General features: G+C 39.7%; 2 protein-coding genes across 3 annotated transcripts; one reads left to right on the top strand and one right to left on the bottom strand.

Moving 5' to 3' along the window:
- Positions 1–2,893: 2,893 nt before the first annotated feature.
- Positions 2,894–10,544, bottom strand: rhoua (ras homolog family member Ua). The gene is made up of 4 exons (XM_051379575.1): positions 9,902–10,544; positions 9,410–9,468; positions 8,054–8,242; positions 2,894–7,344 (listed from the first exon to the last, which is right to left on the bottom strand). Exons 1-4 carry the CDS (start codon positions 10,191–10,193, stop codon positions 7,060–7,062), a joined length of 825 nt encoding a protein of 274 aa, XP_051235535.1. The 5' UTR covers positions 10,194–10,544; the 3' UTR covers positions 2,894–7,059.
- A 972-nt stretch (positions 10,545–11,516) lies between these two features.
- pdcd2 (programmed cell death 2) lies at positions 11,517–15,139 on the top strand. 2 transcript variants are annotated; one of them, XM_051379564.1, is made up of 8 exons: positions 11,517–11,832; positions 12,420–12,528; positions 12,748–12,804; positions 12,987–13,175; positions 13,328–13,480; positions 13,591–13,691; positions 13,781–13,894; positions 14,559–15,139. In XM_051379564.1, exons 1-8 carry the CDS (start codon positions 11,653–11,655, stop codon positions 14,736–14,738), a joined length of 1,083 nt encoding a protein of 360 aa, XP_051235524.1. In that variant the 5' UTR covers positions 11,517–11,652; the 3' UTR covers positions 14,739–15,139. The 2 variants fall into 2 exon arrangements, with proteins under 2 accessions (XP_051235524.1, XP_051235526.1); XM_051379566.1 differs by having other exon boundaries at positions 13,331–13,480.
- The last annotated feature ends 196 nt before the right edge of the window (positions 15,140–15,335 follow it).

Raw genomic sequence — 15,335 nt, forward strand, 5'->3', positions numbered from 1 at the left:
TTGTACTTTACTATCCAATTTATGCTACTTTATGCTTCTACTCTGCAACATTTCGAAACCAAATACTACAAATACAAATACTTTGAACACTGCTGCATGTATTTAACTGCAAGAGTTAATATTTAATACGATGCATTGTTATAGATTAAAGGCCCCACAGACCCACACAGGTGTTTTCAGTTATGTTGCTGATTAGGCAGGTTGGAGTTGTGTGAAGCTCTGCTGGGATTTGCGTGAGGTCATCATGTACTTAGAACGATAAAGTTGTAAATTTTCCCTCAAAAAAATCACAGAAACAAATGATTATCTTCTGCACATTATAATAAAAAATTAAAAAGAAATTTTTGGGACATCGAGTCTCCATAATTTTACACTGTGAAAGGGATTTTGTATGAGTTTTTTAACTTTTGATACTTTAAAGACATTTTTATGGTCATATCTAAGTACTTTTACATACATTTGAATGCAGAACTTATACTTAGAATATTTTTACATTGTTACTTTTACTTAAAGAATCTGAGTACTTTTTCCTGATATACTTAGTAGTAACTAAGTAGTCTCTCATTATTTCTCTAACTATCACTTTTTGTGCCCCCTAAAGTAAAGTCATACATCATAGTGAGTAAATAGTCCCTACGGTTATTAAAGGTTTAAGGTATTGTTAAGGCTAAGTTTAAGTCTCTAGGGATTTAATGTAAATCAATCTAAAGAACAATTCTTAACCAGTGAGGAGGATTTCACTTTCCACTGATGTTAAAGGTCCAAGATCTGTGGCTTAAACTGCTGCATTTAAAATTAGCTGTACATGCACAAATGCCAAAATCAGCTTTCCAGTCAGATTAATCAGCAGGAGGTGCTTCAGATGTCGTAATCCTCTGTGAGGTTTTGTTTTTCTTCCTGTCACTTTCTGTGAGATAATTAATCTGCTAGTGTTTTTCTCTCTCCTCCGTCCCATCTGTCACCCCCTCTAACCTTCTTTTTCTTCACTTTCTCTTAACCGTTGTCCCTTTTTTGAACACACACACACACACACACACACACACAGAGCAGCTGTCTACACACATTGATTAGGTTTACAGCTTGTTAGGAAAGTGGAGATTGTATTTCAGCTCTGCTCGTTAAGAGTCAGCACTGATGTCACTCTGGCCCCTCTTAATGTTACGTAACACACTCACACACGCACATGCACACTGAGACAGAGAGAGAGAGGCTATAAAATTATAAAATGAGCTGGAACTGAGCCTCAGACCATTGCCTTGGGTACTGGCAGCTTTCTTTTTGTGTGTATGTGTGCACTTGTAACTGTAACATTTCACAATAAGAAGCTAAACATAAATATATTGTAGGTTACTTGTTAGTTTGTTCATGTGTGAGTACCACCATTATAATAAAACACCTGTCCAGTTGGTGTTTAGTAGAACCACATTGTAATACATTGCTGGATAATTAAATATCTTTGCTTATTATTAGATTAACTAGTGGTTTTGAACTGTTTTGGTGTCACTTTTTTCATAATTATAAATCTGGCAACGACTAAAAACAACCAATAGACAGCCATGGCAACACACAGTATGTCATTCAAAACAAGTACAAAACTTGAACAACATGATATAATGACATGGTTAAGACACATTAAAAGAGATTTGGAAACCATTTTGAACAAATACCACAAAGATTTTAGGGCCTGATTTCACATAATGTTGTAGGCAGCAGACAGTTGAGCTTTCATGTTGGTGCTACACAGATGTTAAAGGGTTTCAGCAGTGGTGCAAGTTCGTATCACCATCTGCTCAATTTCTAAATGTTTGTGAGGTGTTATTACATGGTTCGTTAATAGGCCTGATTTGATTCAGGGGGACATTTTTTTATATTACATTTTGACTAAATGTTTTAATTATTTTCAGTTTTTATATAATCGTTTGCGTCAGGCCTTATGAGGTTTGTAATCTGCTGACTGGAGACCAAGATCATAAAAAAAATGTTGCATTGTCTTTCCAGTGTCAATGTCCCAGCAGATTTCCACTTCATGATTATTATATTTAGGAAAATAAGCTTTAATTTGTATAACTCAATGTCCATCCCACTCGTAAAAGAGAATAACAGCTGAATAATATCAGTAAATGGGACCTGGCAATGCTTAAGTCACAGACCAGCTTATCTCATCTAACCACAACAAAGTCGGCCTTCTCATTATGTACAAACACTGGGTTGTCAGGTAGAGCAAAGCAGTTTGTTTCCCACACAGATTTAAGTGACACACATACACACACACTGCCTCCAAGAACAGAGACATGCCACAACCAAATGTCACATGACAGCCTTCAAAATAAAGCTCTTGCATAACCATGAGGGCCTGGAAGCAGAGAGTCTGTTTACAATGATCCAGTCTGAAGTTGGATGACTTTCTGTGGGTGTCTGTGTGTGGGTGTGTGTGTGTGTGTGTGTGTGTGTCTCCATGCCCCCAAACATCGCTCACATCTTATCCCCTTTCTCTTGATATGCATTAGCTGAGCACAGCATGGTTGTTGCACTTGGTTATCACATAGCTCACTGTCCAATTCCAAAACATTACTTTTGCCACAACAACATGAAAAAAACGCACTCACTTTGGAGCCCAGGAAACAAGATAAAACAACATGTGCTGGGCCCGTTTTATCTGCATCATGCTACTGACCATCCTGAGTGCACAGAAACGTACGAATATGATAAACACTAACGTTATCTACTTGTCTAACTAAAAAGAAAAAAACATATATTCTCATTTCCTGTGGCCTCAAACAATGTGGAGGTGAGCAATCACATACGTCCCGGAGTTACATACATATTTAAACACATACACATTCCCAGTCCCACCACTGAGCACTGAGCCTCAAAATCAACAAAACACAGCATGTATTATACCAAATATTCTTTATTTCTCAGGGTATAAAACTTCTGTACAAACACATCTTTCTGTGACGGACGTCCCTCAGTTAAACAGAGAATTCAGTGCGAGCAGATTGCAGCAGACTCTCTGTTACAATGTTTGTACATGCAGGAAAAATGAAAACACGCTGATGTTTCACGCAGGCTGAGAGGGTCGGTTTTCCTAAGGGAAATTCTCAGCTGGTGTCCCATGTGAGTGAGCTCAGGTGTGCTTTAGGGGGTATCAGCCTTAATAAAAGTCAAATCTCAAGAATGAACCATTCTGTCCACTGCAGCCCATCTGCTTTTGCTTAAACTCACTGAACTTTAGGGGATATTCTTGTGCAATCAACAATTAGGGATGTGTGGATATTCTGTGTCAAGTAAGTCTAAAAACAGATTTTCTTACAGTGATCTGAGGCCATTCACATACAGAAACCATTTAATTTTGTTTCCAGATTCAGACTAGTTTAGATGGCTGTTGTATATATTCACTTTCTATCAACACTCAACACTTGTTTACTGAGTCACTCATTTAGCAGTACCAAGAAAGTACAACTGTCTTGTATTCAATCCACTTTTGTCAGTTTGAAAACCCGTTCCAGCACCAAATATCACAACAACTGAAAGTCAACCATTGCAGCAACTGTGTATTTTTTTTTTTTCTCACACAGTATCTAAGTACACATCCAGACTTTTCACCTGTCCCAAACATTTCTGTCTGTCTTCAACATTTTTCTGTGACCTTTCCTAAAACACTGACTTTGCAGCACAATACTCTCCATCGTATCTCTTCTCTACCTGTCTTTATACACAATAGTTCACTTTCAGAGACCTGTCTGTTCAACATTACGAAGCCGTTCATCTGCTATACAAAATATACAATGCTGTGGATCAACCAGCTCTTGGTAAAGCAGGTAAAGCAGACTACTTTTGAAAAAAGAAATAGTCTTACATAAAAAAAGTTGAATTCATAAGCAAAAAATAAAGAAAAAGAAAAGAAAGTTTTACTGCTACTGCGTTACTCGGTCTGCTATGACCATATGACCAGTGGCTTTTACTTATGTTTTCTAACTTGCTATATAACCAACATTACTGAGTCAGTGCATTTTATGACTTTTATTTACTGTTTAAATATTTCATTATATAACATTATCACTTGAGTGGACACTGTTCAGTAAACGTTACGTGGACTCGCTTTAAAGGATTATAGCATAAGGTTAATTTACCAGGTGAGAACCAAAACAAACATGAATTCATATCCTGGTCAGAAACAGGTATTATTTTCTTACATGATTGATAGATGTCATTCATGCTGTTAATGTATTCAAACTGGAATAATTTAAAACAGATTGATATTTGTCTCATTATAAGTTCAGGCCTGAATCACAACAGACCCTCTGTGATGAGAAACTTACTATGCTCTCCATAAGTGTACGTGACCTGATAGAGGAAATGCCAGCTATCATAAGGGTCTGTGTGACCTTTACCCTACTTAGATCCACCATCAGCCAAGACTGCACACAAACAGCAAGACAAGCAACTTATTATGCCTTTTCCCAGAGCAAGAAACAATGCATTTGCTGAGTAAAACATCGACACAGTGAACCCATTCAGTTGCAGTTGTAACATCTTCGGCAGAAAATCCAGACAGTTATACATTCAGGCCTAAAGTCAACATAAGATTAAGCTCTCAGATTCCTCTTCAAGAACAACACTGTACATATATGTATTTGTATACAACTTGAAGCCAGATTGTAGAAAAATCAGCAGGCCAGTTTAGGTTTCACAGCTTCCTTAGCTGTGAGCTAAGAGCTAGTTCACACTCATTGAGTTAGATATCTATTATTGTTGACTATTGTTGACCTTTTCAGGAGGTTAAGTTAACTGGTGTGGATTACTTGTGACAAAGGCAGCACAATATCAGTTATCAAATGAAATGCTGTTGTGAGATGGTTAAAGTTACGGTTAAACAGTAAACACTGTGAAGGTATGAATCTTGACGTTTTAACCTCGTCTTATAACCTTTGGGTTACTAGTCAGACAAAGGTTTAACGTGGCCCTAACAGGGGTTTAGATCATATTTTAGATTGGCCCAGAGTTAAAATCCATTTTTTTGTGTTGATGTCTGATCAATAAGAATATTTATGTTGCATACACACTAAATAATGGGAGATCTGCTTTGAATCCATTACAGACTGCACACTGGTTGCACCCTTTTTCCATTCTGCTGCAGTGACTCTAATACAAAGAGCCATTCAGCTGCAGGCACTGCAGAGAAATAGCTGTAAATTTTTGCTCTTGTTTAAGTAACTACAATGTACAAAGGGAGGTGTGGCAGTCGAGTGTTTGACGGCCACACAGTTTGTGTTTTAGTTTTTATTTCTGCTTTACAACATACAAAACGTATTCTATTGGAGAGAGAATAGGCTGCAGAGGCAGAAATGATCAATGGTTAGCACTGTAATAAAGAAAGCAGGAGATTGTATCTTGGATAAAGGGAGCAAATGCAGAGCAAAAAACATGATGAATCAAACTATAGTTCATAACTACTAAGAAAAGATTTCACTGAATATGTACATAATTCAAATTTCACAGTCTTAGATACACACTTGCATTGGAAGGAATAAATCCATCTCTGTGTTTTTTTCAGTTGGCTCTGAGACCATTTTGTAGATTTAAACACATGCAAAGACCACTTGGTTGATCTATTTCTGTTAAGTGCTCACACTTAAGGCTGTTCAAGTGTCTGGAAAGATACAAATATCTGAAACCAATATTGTATTTGCCTGCCTTGCAACTTGTGCTTATAGACGCAGGTTACTGGTTGATCGGATGAACATTTCAAATCCAGTTTTAGACTGAATTCTTTATTTGCATGTGAAAAAGGCCTCTACAGAAGTCACTTAACAGCTAAAGTTATCGCTTGTTGAACAATGTGAAAATACTAAAATTACAAAATGTCCTCCTGCCCGATTAAGGTCAAGTGCCTGTCTGCAGTGCACCACCATGGTACAGAGACTATAGAGTCCTTCAGTACTAATGTGGAAGAGATGAGCCCACCAGTGGAAACCTGACTTCCACATACAGTGTTGTGCAGAACAATGCTTTGTGTGTTTTATCATCTGGATGTTCAGACAGTCTCGTATCATTGTTCAGCATCTTTTGCTAGTACTGAGATATGTGGTAGCTATCATTACTCTTTTTAAATATATTTAGCATGTGAAAAATATGACGGTGTTATTTTTTTAATAAGGCAAGAATGGATTGGATGGAAGAAGGACACAAGCATTAGTTCTGTTGTTGTTGATGTGATCAACACCAAACTTGTTGACTGGCTGGCTTCATTCTGGGCCATACAGTGGCAGGACATGAAGAAAACCTCACTAAAAACCAGACCTAATTCCACAAATAGTTCAGACTGAGACTAGAATATAAGGTAAACCAAGATCCAGGTTTCAGATTAGGCTTATAGGCTGCACCACAGTAAACTGTGCATGTAACCAGGCTCTAAAACAAGCTCTAAAGTTAACCATGGGGCTGGATTTGTTGACAAAGTTCTGACTTAACTTGTGTCCAGTGATCATATCTGGGTCAGAAAATACTAAATGGATACATTTTTCATATATAAATAAGGACGTTAAGTTTCTAATCAAAGACAAAGAGAAAAGGTTTCTGGACTGGTCTGATCATAAACAATGCACCATGCATGGAGAGAGTCTTCTGCTAGTCCCAGAAAAGTTCTGGTTGATATCAGTTTCCATGGGGGACAGGGAGAAACTTGTCCTGCAGAGGGCTCATACTGGAAGCAGGTTAAGAGTCTAACAAGGTTAGAAAAAGGCCACGGCAGTACTTCTGTATTTTCAGAGCAGGTTCTTCTAGAACCAGGCTGGGCTCAGTAGTAAATATAATCCACTATAAGACTAAAACTCCTCTCCAAACAAAAACAAAACGTAAAGCACTTTAGATCTGTGACAGTCTTACTTTGGTTCCCAGCCACAGTCGCGTCGAGGTCCTGCTCAACATCGGGCTCCATTAGAGAGAAACCCAAACAGAAAGCGAGTCCAGGCAGAACCCAAACCCAGCTGAATCCAGACCAGGATAAAGTCAACAGAGGATCAGAGTCTTAGACGCAAACTGATCGCAGGGTCTGCTCTAGCCCACACAACAGTACCTTTTCCACCATGACTTGGACAGACTCTTCATCTTGTCCGGCGTCTGCCTTTGCTTTTTTCTGCGTTTCTGTTTCCCTCTTGGGTGCTTATGAGAGCTGCAGCTCTGCAGGCTAGCCAGTATGGCTGTGTCAAACACTTCTTTCAAATTCTTTTGGGTCAGTGAAGAGCACTCCATGTAGGCCACAGCTCCAATCTCCACCGCACAGTCCCGGGCATCTGCTGGGTCCACAGGTCGCTCCCGGTACTTCGCCAGGTCAATGAGAACCTAAAGAGAGGAGGCAACATGTATGTTAATATGCTTTTTTAGATCAGGAATTTCTGATTTATTAGTCAAAGAGACAATTTCAGAATATTTGAGCAGCATCCTACAAAGTTGCTGCTAAATTTCTTGTAAACAGTTGAAATTTCCTTCTAGCTTAAGCAAACTAAACCCTGAGTCAAATACACAATGACGTTAAAGATCATAAAATTGGCAAACCATTGATATTGTGTTATTGTTAAAAGTGCTATAATAATAGTGCAGAATAAGAACTGTGACACTGTTTGACAAGTCAAAATTAGGTAAATTTAACATTCAGACGTGTAGCTTCTATTTAATGCTCTTGTTTAATGTTTGTCAAAATGAAGGTATTATATTGTCTCTATATAAGTATTTCTAATTAGGAGTATGTTGATGCTTGTTCTCCGACCCCTTAATTGTTGCTGCATCTATGAAGTCTTTATATATTTCTCCTCATTTTAAAAGTTTTTTCCATTGCACGCTTTAATTCTCACCAACATCAACCATTGGGAGACGCTTTTGTGCGTTTGTGCAAACACCTTTTAATTGGACTGTAGAATAAAACACTGTATTTCCCTTTTAATTTGTTGTAACTCTAATTAGGCTGCCAGTTTGTTGACATGATGATATTAGACTTAGAATCAAACATTAAAATTAGACATATAAGCATTAATGCATGTGTAATTTCCTCCACCTTGACATCTTCTCGGAGGTCACACTGCGTCCCAACCAGGACAAGCGGAGCGAAGGGGGCGTGTCTCCGAATCTCTGGAACCCACTTCTCAGGAACGTTCTGGAAGGAGGCGGGACTGACGACACTGAAGCACAGCAGGAACACATCTGCACTGGTGTAACACAGAGGTCGCAGCTTGTCAAACTCATCCTGGAGAGATCAAAACGGGGGAGAGAAGAACTGCGGTGAGGATGAAGCAAATGCAATGATTTAGCAACCGGCACAATGAGGCTTTTTAAGAGCTATCACATCCTGTCCATCATGTCTATCCTACCACAGCTACTGGTGCTACTGAGGGGTCTATTTCAATGACACATGATTAACTATGAAGATATGTGTAGTTTCTCCTCCCTGGCTTTGTGTCTCTCCCCTTGATCTCCCACTCTGTCCTTCCTCTGCCTGTGATCCTCCCGTTCATTCTGTCATCACATCTGAAAACACACTGATACAGAGAGCCAGCTGTTCCTCCACACACACTGAGGGTACAGTACACATCTGCACGCAGCGGGGGATTTTTCTTTTAAATCATTTCTGTATTTGTTTTTAAAGATAACATTGCTTGTTTCAAGGTAAACATCAGCTCTCAGTTGTAGCTCATTGTTTTTTTCAGACAAACAGCTGCTGTAAATAGGAGATGTAAAATGCATCACTTCCTGTGTGCTTGAGAACTGTTCCTAGGAAAGACCAACCAGACAGTTTCCTGGAGAGATAATTAAATTTAACTGAGGTATCCACTGTAAGACAGGTCCAGTTATCTATGAAACCTGCTCCTGGAGCCTAATGCACACCATGTTGGTCAAACCAGACTGTCACTCTTCTGTGATTTTTAAAATGCTGAACAGGAAATAGATTTGGATAAATCAGCAAAACTTTTTATGAAATCTTTTAAGGCATCTGTAGCAACATTGAGCAACAATATATGTTTTAAGTTTTGGAAAAGATTTAGTGTCCAATTAAAAAAGCTTTATGGTCGGAGGGGGATACCACGCAACCACTGTGTCCCGGTTGGATTCCACCCGGGGACCTTTGTTGCATTTCATTTCTCTCCACATTTCCTGTGTAGCTCCACAGTGTCATTTACCAAAAGGAGGCAAAAATGCCTGAAAAACAAGAATTTTTGTGCGACCACTCTTCATCACTTCCCCCATCAGAGGCGTTGTTTCAGACACAAATAAAACAACAACAGGAAATGCTGCTGGTCTGTGTGTGTGTGTTTGTGTGTGTGTGTGTGTGTGTGTGTGTGTGTGTGTGTGTGTGTGTGTGTGTGTGTGTGTTTGTGTGTGTGTGTGTTTTTGTGTTTGTGTTGAGATCACTGACCTGTCCGGCTGTGTCACAGAGTTGTAGTTTGACTGGCTGCCCGTCCACTGATACCACCGCTACACACACACACACACACACACACACACACACACACACACCATGAGACATTGTGTATTTATTCACTGAAACACACATAAGGTCAATTCCTTTCTTTCACCAATTCTTTCAACCAAATAACTACTTTAAAATGAACACAGTAAAGAAAAGATGAATCAATTATATTGGATTCTGAGCTGTCACTCAAACAGTCAAATATCAAACAATAAAACAATAAATTATTAAGTTCACATAAACTGAAAGTAGTTAATCAAAAACTAATTGATAGCTGGTCCAGACATAAATTAAATGCTTACATCCTAATTAAATACCTCATTGTCAGCCTTTGTAGTCTATCTTATGAATTAATCTCCAGCTCTGTGGTCAAACTGCTGTATTTATGATCATTTATGATTATTTATGACTATTTATGACTGATAGTCCATCCTTTACCTGAGAAGTTGTCAAACGCGGTGGGCACGTACTCGGTGGGGTACCCGTTGGTGGTGTAGCTGACCACCAGGCTGGTTTTCCCCACAGCTCCGTCCCCCACCAGCACACACTTCACCCGCCTCTCCGCTTCTCCGACACCCGCTGCCCCTGCCCCGGACCGCCGCGTCCTGCCGGAGCCCCTGTCCCGGCTCCGGACCCTCCTCGGTGGGACAGGCGGAGCAGGGGACACCGGTGCCGGCTTGTAGCCTCCGTCGCCCCGCAGAGGCATCTGGTACGGAGAGGAGGGTGACATGAAGCCGGGGCAGACCCGGGCAGGAGGTTCAGTCCCGGTTTGGGCCAGTTTTCACATCGTCCATTCTTCCGTTATCTGCTGGCGGGTTGTCAAATGACTTTTGTCCTGTTGTCGCTGCTTCCTTTTAGTTTCCATGGTTAATTTACTAAAAGGTTTGAACTTCTGCTGCCCCAAACACAGCCCACCAATACGGGGACTGTGTCCATTTCAGGAGTCACGGTTCATTTAAATTAAAGTCCGGTTAAAAGAGCGGGGATTCAATTAACGTTATCCGTCTGTAACAGTCTGTGTCCGGCCAGTCGTCCAATGGACAGACAGACCCGTCCCAGACTCCCCTTCAGATGACATCACTGTGTGTGTGTGTGTGTGTGTGTGTGAGAGAGAGAGAGAGAGAGAGAGAGAGAGAGAGAGAGAGAGAGAGAGAGAGAGAGAGAATAATAACAACAATAATAATTTACATAATATAAATTATAAAAGTTATTTAAATCAACATTTTAAGAAGAGATCAGTCAATATTCTTGATGTTCATTTACGGAGTGGTGAATAATACTATTAATAGTCTGACAAACTTATTTAAAGTTTATTTTTATCTTTTATTTTCTATTGACCACTCATTTTCATCACTTTGCTATAATTTATTACTCAAGGCTTTTACAGTTTTTGTTTTATATTTTCATTTTGTTTTGTATTATCGATACAGTCTGTTATTTCTAGACTGATAGCAGATTCTCCACTTAAGTGAAAGTAGTAATAACACATTATATTCCATTAGATATATTATTATAAGCAACATACTATTGTAGCTGGTCGAGGTGGAACTAACTTTAACTACTTCATATTATGTTGTTGGGTATGAGTAGCTCAATCTATAACAATGCATCATATTTAATAAACTAATAAAATGTTTTGAATGAAAAGGTCTTACATTGCAACAACTAGATTAGATGAATATAGTGGAGTAGAAAATGAAGATAAAGATCTATTTATTGCTTTATATTATTCAGAAGTGTAATAAAGATAGAAATATTAAATCAAAACACAACTCAAGTACAGTAATTGATTACTGATAGGACATTTGCGCCACCTAGTGGACATAGTGAAAATCATACGTGATACCTGGTAATAAAAACCTTAATAAAAGCTTATTTAAAAAAATATATATTAATATTTTATGGGTCTCAGAGTCTCAAAACCACTAAATATCATATGTTCCCTCATACCATATCCAAGGTATACAAGTCTTTATCATAATATCACTTCAGTGAGTGCGGAACTAAACATCAGCCGTGTTTCCTCACGGACGCTCTCTGAGCTGCACCCAAGTCTCATGTGTTGTGTTGTGTTGTGTTGTGTTGTGTTGTGTTGTGACAGGTTGAAAAAGACTCTTCTCTTCTTCTGGACAGAAGTCTGCTAACCAAAGCTGTCCGTCTGACACAGAGACAGCCTCCTTTATACCAACATGTCCTCGGCGGAGGTCGTTCTGGGTTTCCTGGAGGAGGCGGAGCCGTGGCGGCTTCTGGCCCCGCAGTTCCCCAGTAAAGTCGGAGGGAAACCGGCGTGGCTCAGCCAGAAAGGCCTGCCCTCACTGCCCGGGCTGGAGTGTGAGATATGCCGCCTGCCTATGGCCTTTCTGCTGCAGGTTAGTGATCCGGAGAAGGGAGGGAGACAGTGGGTTCGGGTAGACTAATTCACCGAGTGGAGCTCAGAGTGAACAAGTTATTAAAGTGAACTACACAGAGACAGACAGTGGTAATGTCTCCCTCAGAGAAACCATGGAGCTGATTCATAGGTTATTATAATAACAGTGTGTTACAGAGTAGCTTTGGTGGAATAAATATAGAATAAAAGTACCAACAAAGCAGGTAACTACTGTAAAAGATCAGTAATTCATTTAGTTTATTGTATTAACATTTCCAAAGACATTCAGACAAATTTGAAAATTCAGGTTTAATCAGAGAAACAAATAAATAACTGTGATACCAAGCGCCTCTTTAAAGGTAACCCTAAACTGACAAGTCTACTCATTATAGCCAAATAGTTACATTTATATACTTATCTCACCCTTATTCATTATAAAACTAGAAAAAGTACTTTGGTGTGACAGTCTGGCTTTAGATCTTTCTCAACTCAGCTCCAGACTAATCTGAGCTGCTGTTCTATATAATATATATTATTATATATGATTATAACTATTCAGTGTAGTCATGTCCTCCATCCTCCTTGCAGGTGTACGCACCGATTTCTGGTCAGGACAGAAGTTTCCACAGAACGCTCTTTCTGTTCTGCTGCAAAACCCACGAGTGCTACACATGCAACGACAGCCGCTGTATGAAAGGTAACTATTACTATCGCTTTAATGTTTGTCATTTATCCTGTTTGTTGTCACATGATAGCAGAACTGACTTCTTTTATTCTCCTCCCTTCCCCACATCCTCTCCACCCTCCACATGTATAAACACTCACCTGTTGTTTGGGGCTCTCTTTTTTTATTAGAGTAAACACATTTTGTGAAGTTTTTTTTGACAGATTGTGTTTTCTCTTCCTTTCCTTTCAGTTTTCAGAAGTCAGCTACCTCGGAGGAATGAGTTCTACCCCTACAACCCTCCCCCAGGTTTGTGTGTTCAACCAAAAATATAACAGTGCTACAATCAATATTTCTACATGTTTAGAGAGCTGATATTAGCTTTGATACAAAATGGTATGAAGATGAAATGTACATAATTGTATTTGCCTTTGTTCTTTATTTAGATTCTGGCAGGATATGTGCACTGATTGTTTTTCTTTTTTCCTCAGAGGATGAACCTCCCAGCGATCCCACTCCGGACCAGAGTGTGTTGCCCGTCTCTGGAGTTAAACTATGTTGGGTGTGTGGTTGCCCCGGCAGCAAAGCCTGCTCTCGCTGTCACACTGTGACCTACTGCGGAAAACAACACCAGACCCTCCACTGGAAACACACACACAAGAAGGAGTGTTGCGGTCAAGGTGTGTGTTATACACTGAAGTAACAATGGACACACATGTGTATTTTCCCTCCAGTCACTGAAGGCGTTGCGTTTAGAGAAGTAGAGTTTCTGACACTTCCTGCCACATGGAAGACTTCATGTCTCTGCTGTGTCTTTTGTCTTTCTGCATAGAAGCATCCATTGTCCCAACCTCTCCCTTCCTCTTCCCTGAGTTTGAGCTGGTCACTGAACCTGAGGAGGTTGAGGAAGAGGAGGAAAAGAAAGACACAAAGGAGGCTGAAGAAGAAGAAGAAGAGGAAGCAGGGGCAGATTCCTTGGCAGACGGTAAGCTTTAAATTATGTCTGACATTTGCGTCCCATGAAGTAATCTGCTGCATTAAATGTATGAATAATATTTCTAAAGCCTATATCCTGACTTTGTGTTCTGTATTCAGCCCTGGAAGAGACAGACCTGGAGGAGATGGCTATGCATGAGACTGAAGACAACAAAGTCTTCCAGCGGTTTAAAAAGAAGATCGCACCAGAACAACACCAGGTATAAGAATAAGTAATAATATGGTAAAAAGACTGGAGTGAACACAATCAAGGTCTGTGTCCAATCTCAGTATGTTTTGTTACATTCAGGTGGTGCGTTACAGTCGAGGGGGCTCTCCCTTGTGGATTTCTTCTCAGCACATCCCTTCAGATCAGGATGTCCCACCATGCACCTGTGGCGCCAAGAGGATTTTTGAGTTTCAGGTAGTCACTGGCGGACAGATGCTCAGTAATCTGACCTCTTAAAGACTTTTTAAATCTTATTTTTTCACTCACCACAGTCTTGAATGCCAACATGCTCTTATGTGCCAGATTTATGAAGTTGTGTATGCATGTCCGTGAATTCAAACGAGCAAAGTTAAAGTGTATTTTTATTATTTGGAATGAGTGGACCAAGGCCTTTTTTGCCGTTGAAATGTCCAGAAATATCCAACACGCCTCATCTGTCAATAGTTTATTAATGAATTCAGTCATATGTAAATCAAACTATCCCTCTGTGGACCATTATATGTCTTGTATGGCAAACCTTGACCAGAGGTTTCTTTCCATGGTTCACTGTTCATTGTGTGCACCTTGAAGTGGCAGAAAATGTTTGACTATTACTCATTCATGTGATAGTTTAATAACTAATAGGATGCATAACATGCAAAAACACTGAAAAAGTTCCTCCCTTTTGTCTGAACAACCCAGAATGCTGGATTATGTGTGTGACTCTCATATACATGTAATAACCGTGTGTGTGTGTGTGTGTGTGTGTGTGTGTGTGTGTGTGTGTGTGTGTGTGTGTGTGTGTGTGTGTGTGTGTGTGTGTGTGTGTGTGTGTGTGTGTGTGTGTGTGTGTGTGTGTGTGTGTGTGTGTGTGTTTTAGGTGATGCCCCAGCTGTTAAACAGTCTATGTGTAGACTCGAAAGGAGCCAGTATTGACTGGGGGACACTGGCTGTCTATGCATGCTCTGCCAGCTGTTACCATGACGACCAGTACTGTCCCGAGTTCATTTGGAAGCAGGACGTCAACTCAGATCAACACACACAGATTAATCCTACGTAATGTGCATGTGCTGCTTGACAAGAGTTTCGGACACACTGATGAATGTGAGAACTGATTTTCACTGTGGACTGGAGTGAGCTTCTCTTTTATTTAACAGATCAACTTAAAATCTGTGAAATTCAGCTGATAGAGAGCTCAAACTCCTCCCTCTGACACTATCACAAAGATATTCACTATGTATTTCATCTAGGTTTATTTTTACAGTTGTAAATATATTCTGGGTATTGACAGTGTTTATCTATGAGTTCATTAAATGAATCTGTTCTGGCATCAATAATATTCTGACCCATGTGGTAAGAATCAGTATCACATACTGTTTATACAGTAGATCTATAGAAGCCAAAGCAAATAAAGCATGACCTCGTGCCTTATCGTCCCACAATAAAGTTTTTAACAAAGTTGTCTGGAGTTCATCTGATTTTCTGCATTTTCCAGTGTCAGACAGATAATGTCCATAAAGTTAAAATACATTTGCAGACTATAAGACTACTTACTGCAATCTCATCTCAACTGACTGATATTAAATTCAAGGTTGCATATATCCCAGATCAGATGTGTGCTATAGGGGAAACATTTTTTTGATGTAAACCATCAGGG

This window comes from Dicentrarchus labrax, unplaced genomic scaffold (assembly GCF_905237075.1).
Source record: "Dicentrarchus labrax unplaced genomic scaffold, dlabrax2021, whole genome shotgun sequence".
Classification (NCBI taxonomy): domain Eukaryota; kingdom Metazoa; phylum Chordata; class Actinopteri; family Moronidae; genus Dicentrarchus; species Dicentrarchus labrax.

Coding starts and splice junctions, on each gene's coding strand:
- rhoua (XM_051379575.1), bottom strand. CDS start 10,193: ATGTCACCCTCCTCTCCGTACCAGATGCCTCTGCGGGGCGACGGAGGC. Junction 8,243..9,409: donor TCTGTGACACAGCCGGACAG/GTCAGTGATCTC, acceptor TGATCTCTCCAG/GATGAGTTTGACAAGCTGCG. Junction 7,345..8,053: donor ACCTCCGAGAAGATGTCAAG/GTGGAGGAAATT, acceptor TCCTCTCTTTAG/GTTCTCATTGACCTGGCGAA.
- pdcd2 (XM_051379564.1), top strand. CDS start 11,653: ATGTCCTCGGCGGAGGTCGTTCTGGGTTTCCTGGAGGAGGCGGAGCCG. Junction 12,805..12,986: donor CCCCTACAACCCTCCCCCAG/GTTTGTGTGTTC, acceptor TTTTTTCCTCAG/AGGATGAACCTCCCAGCGAT. Junction 13,895..14,558: donor AGAGGATTTTTGAGTTTCAG/GTAGTCACTGGC, acceptor TGTGTGTTTTAG/GTGATGCCCCAGCTGTTAAA.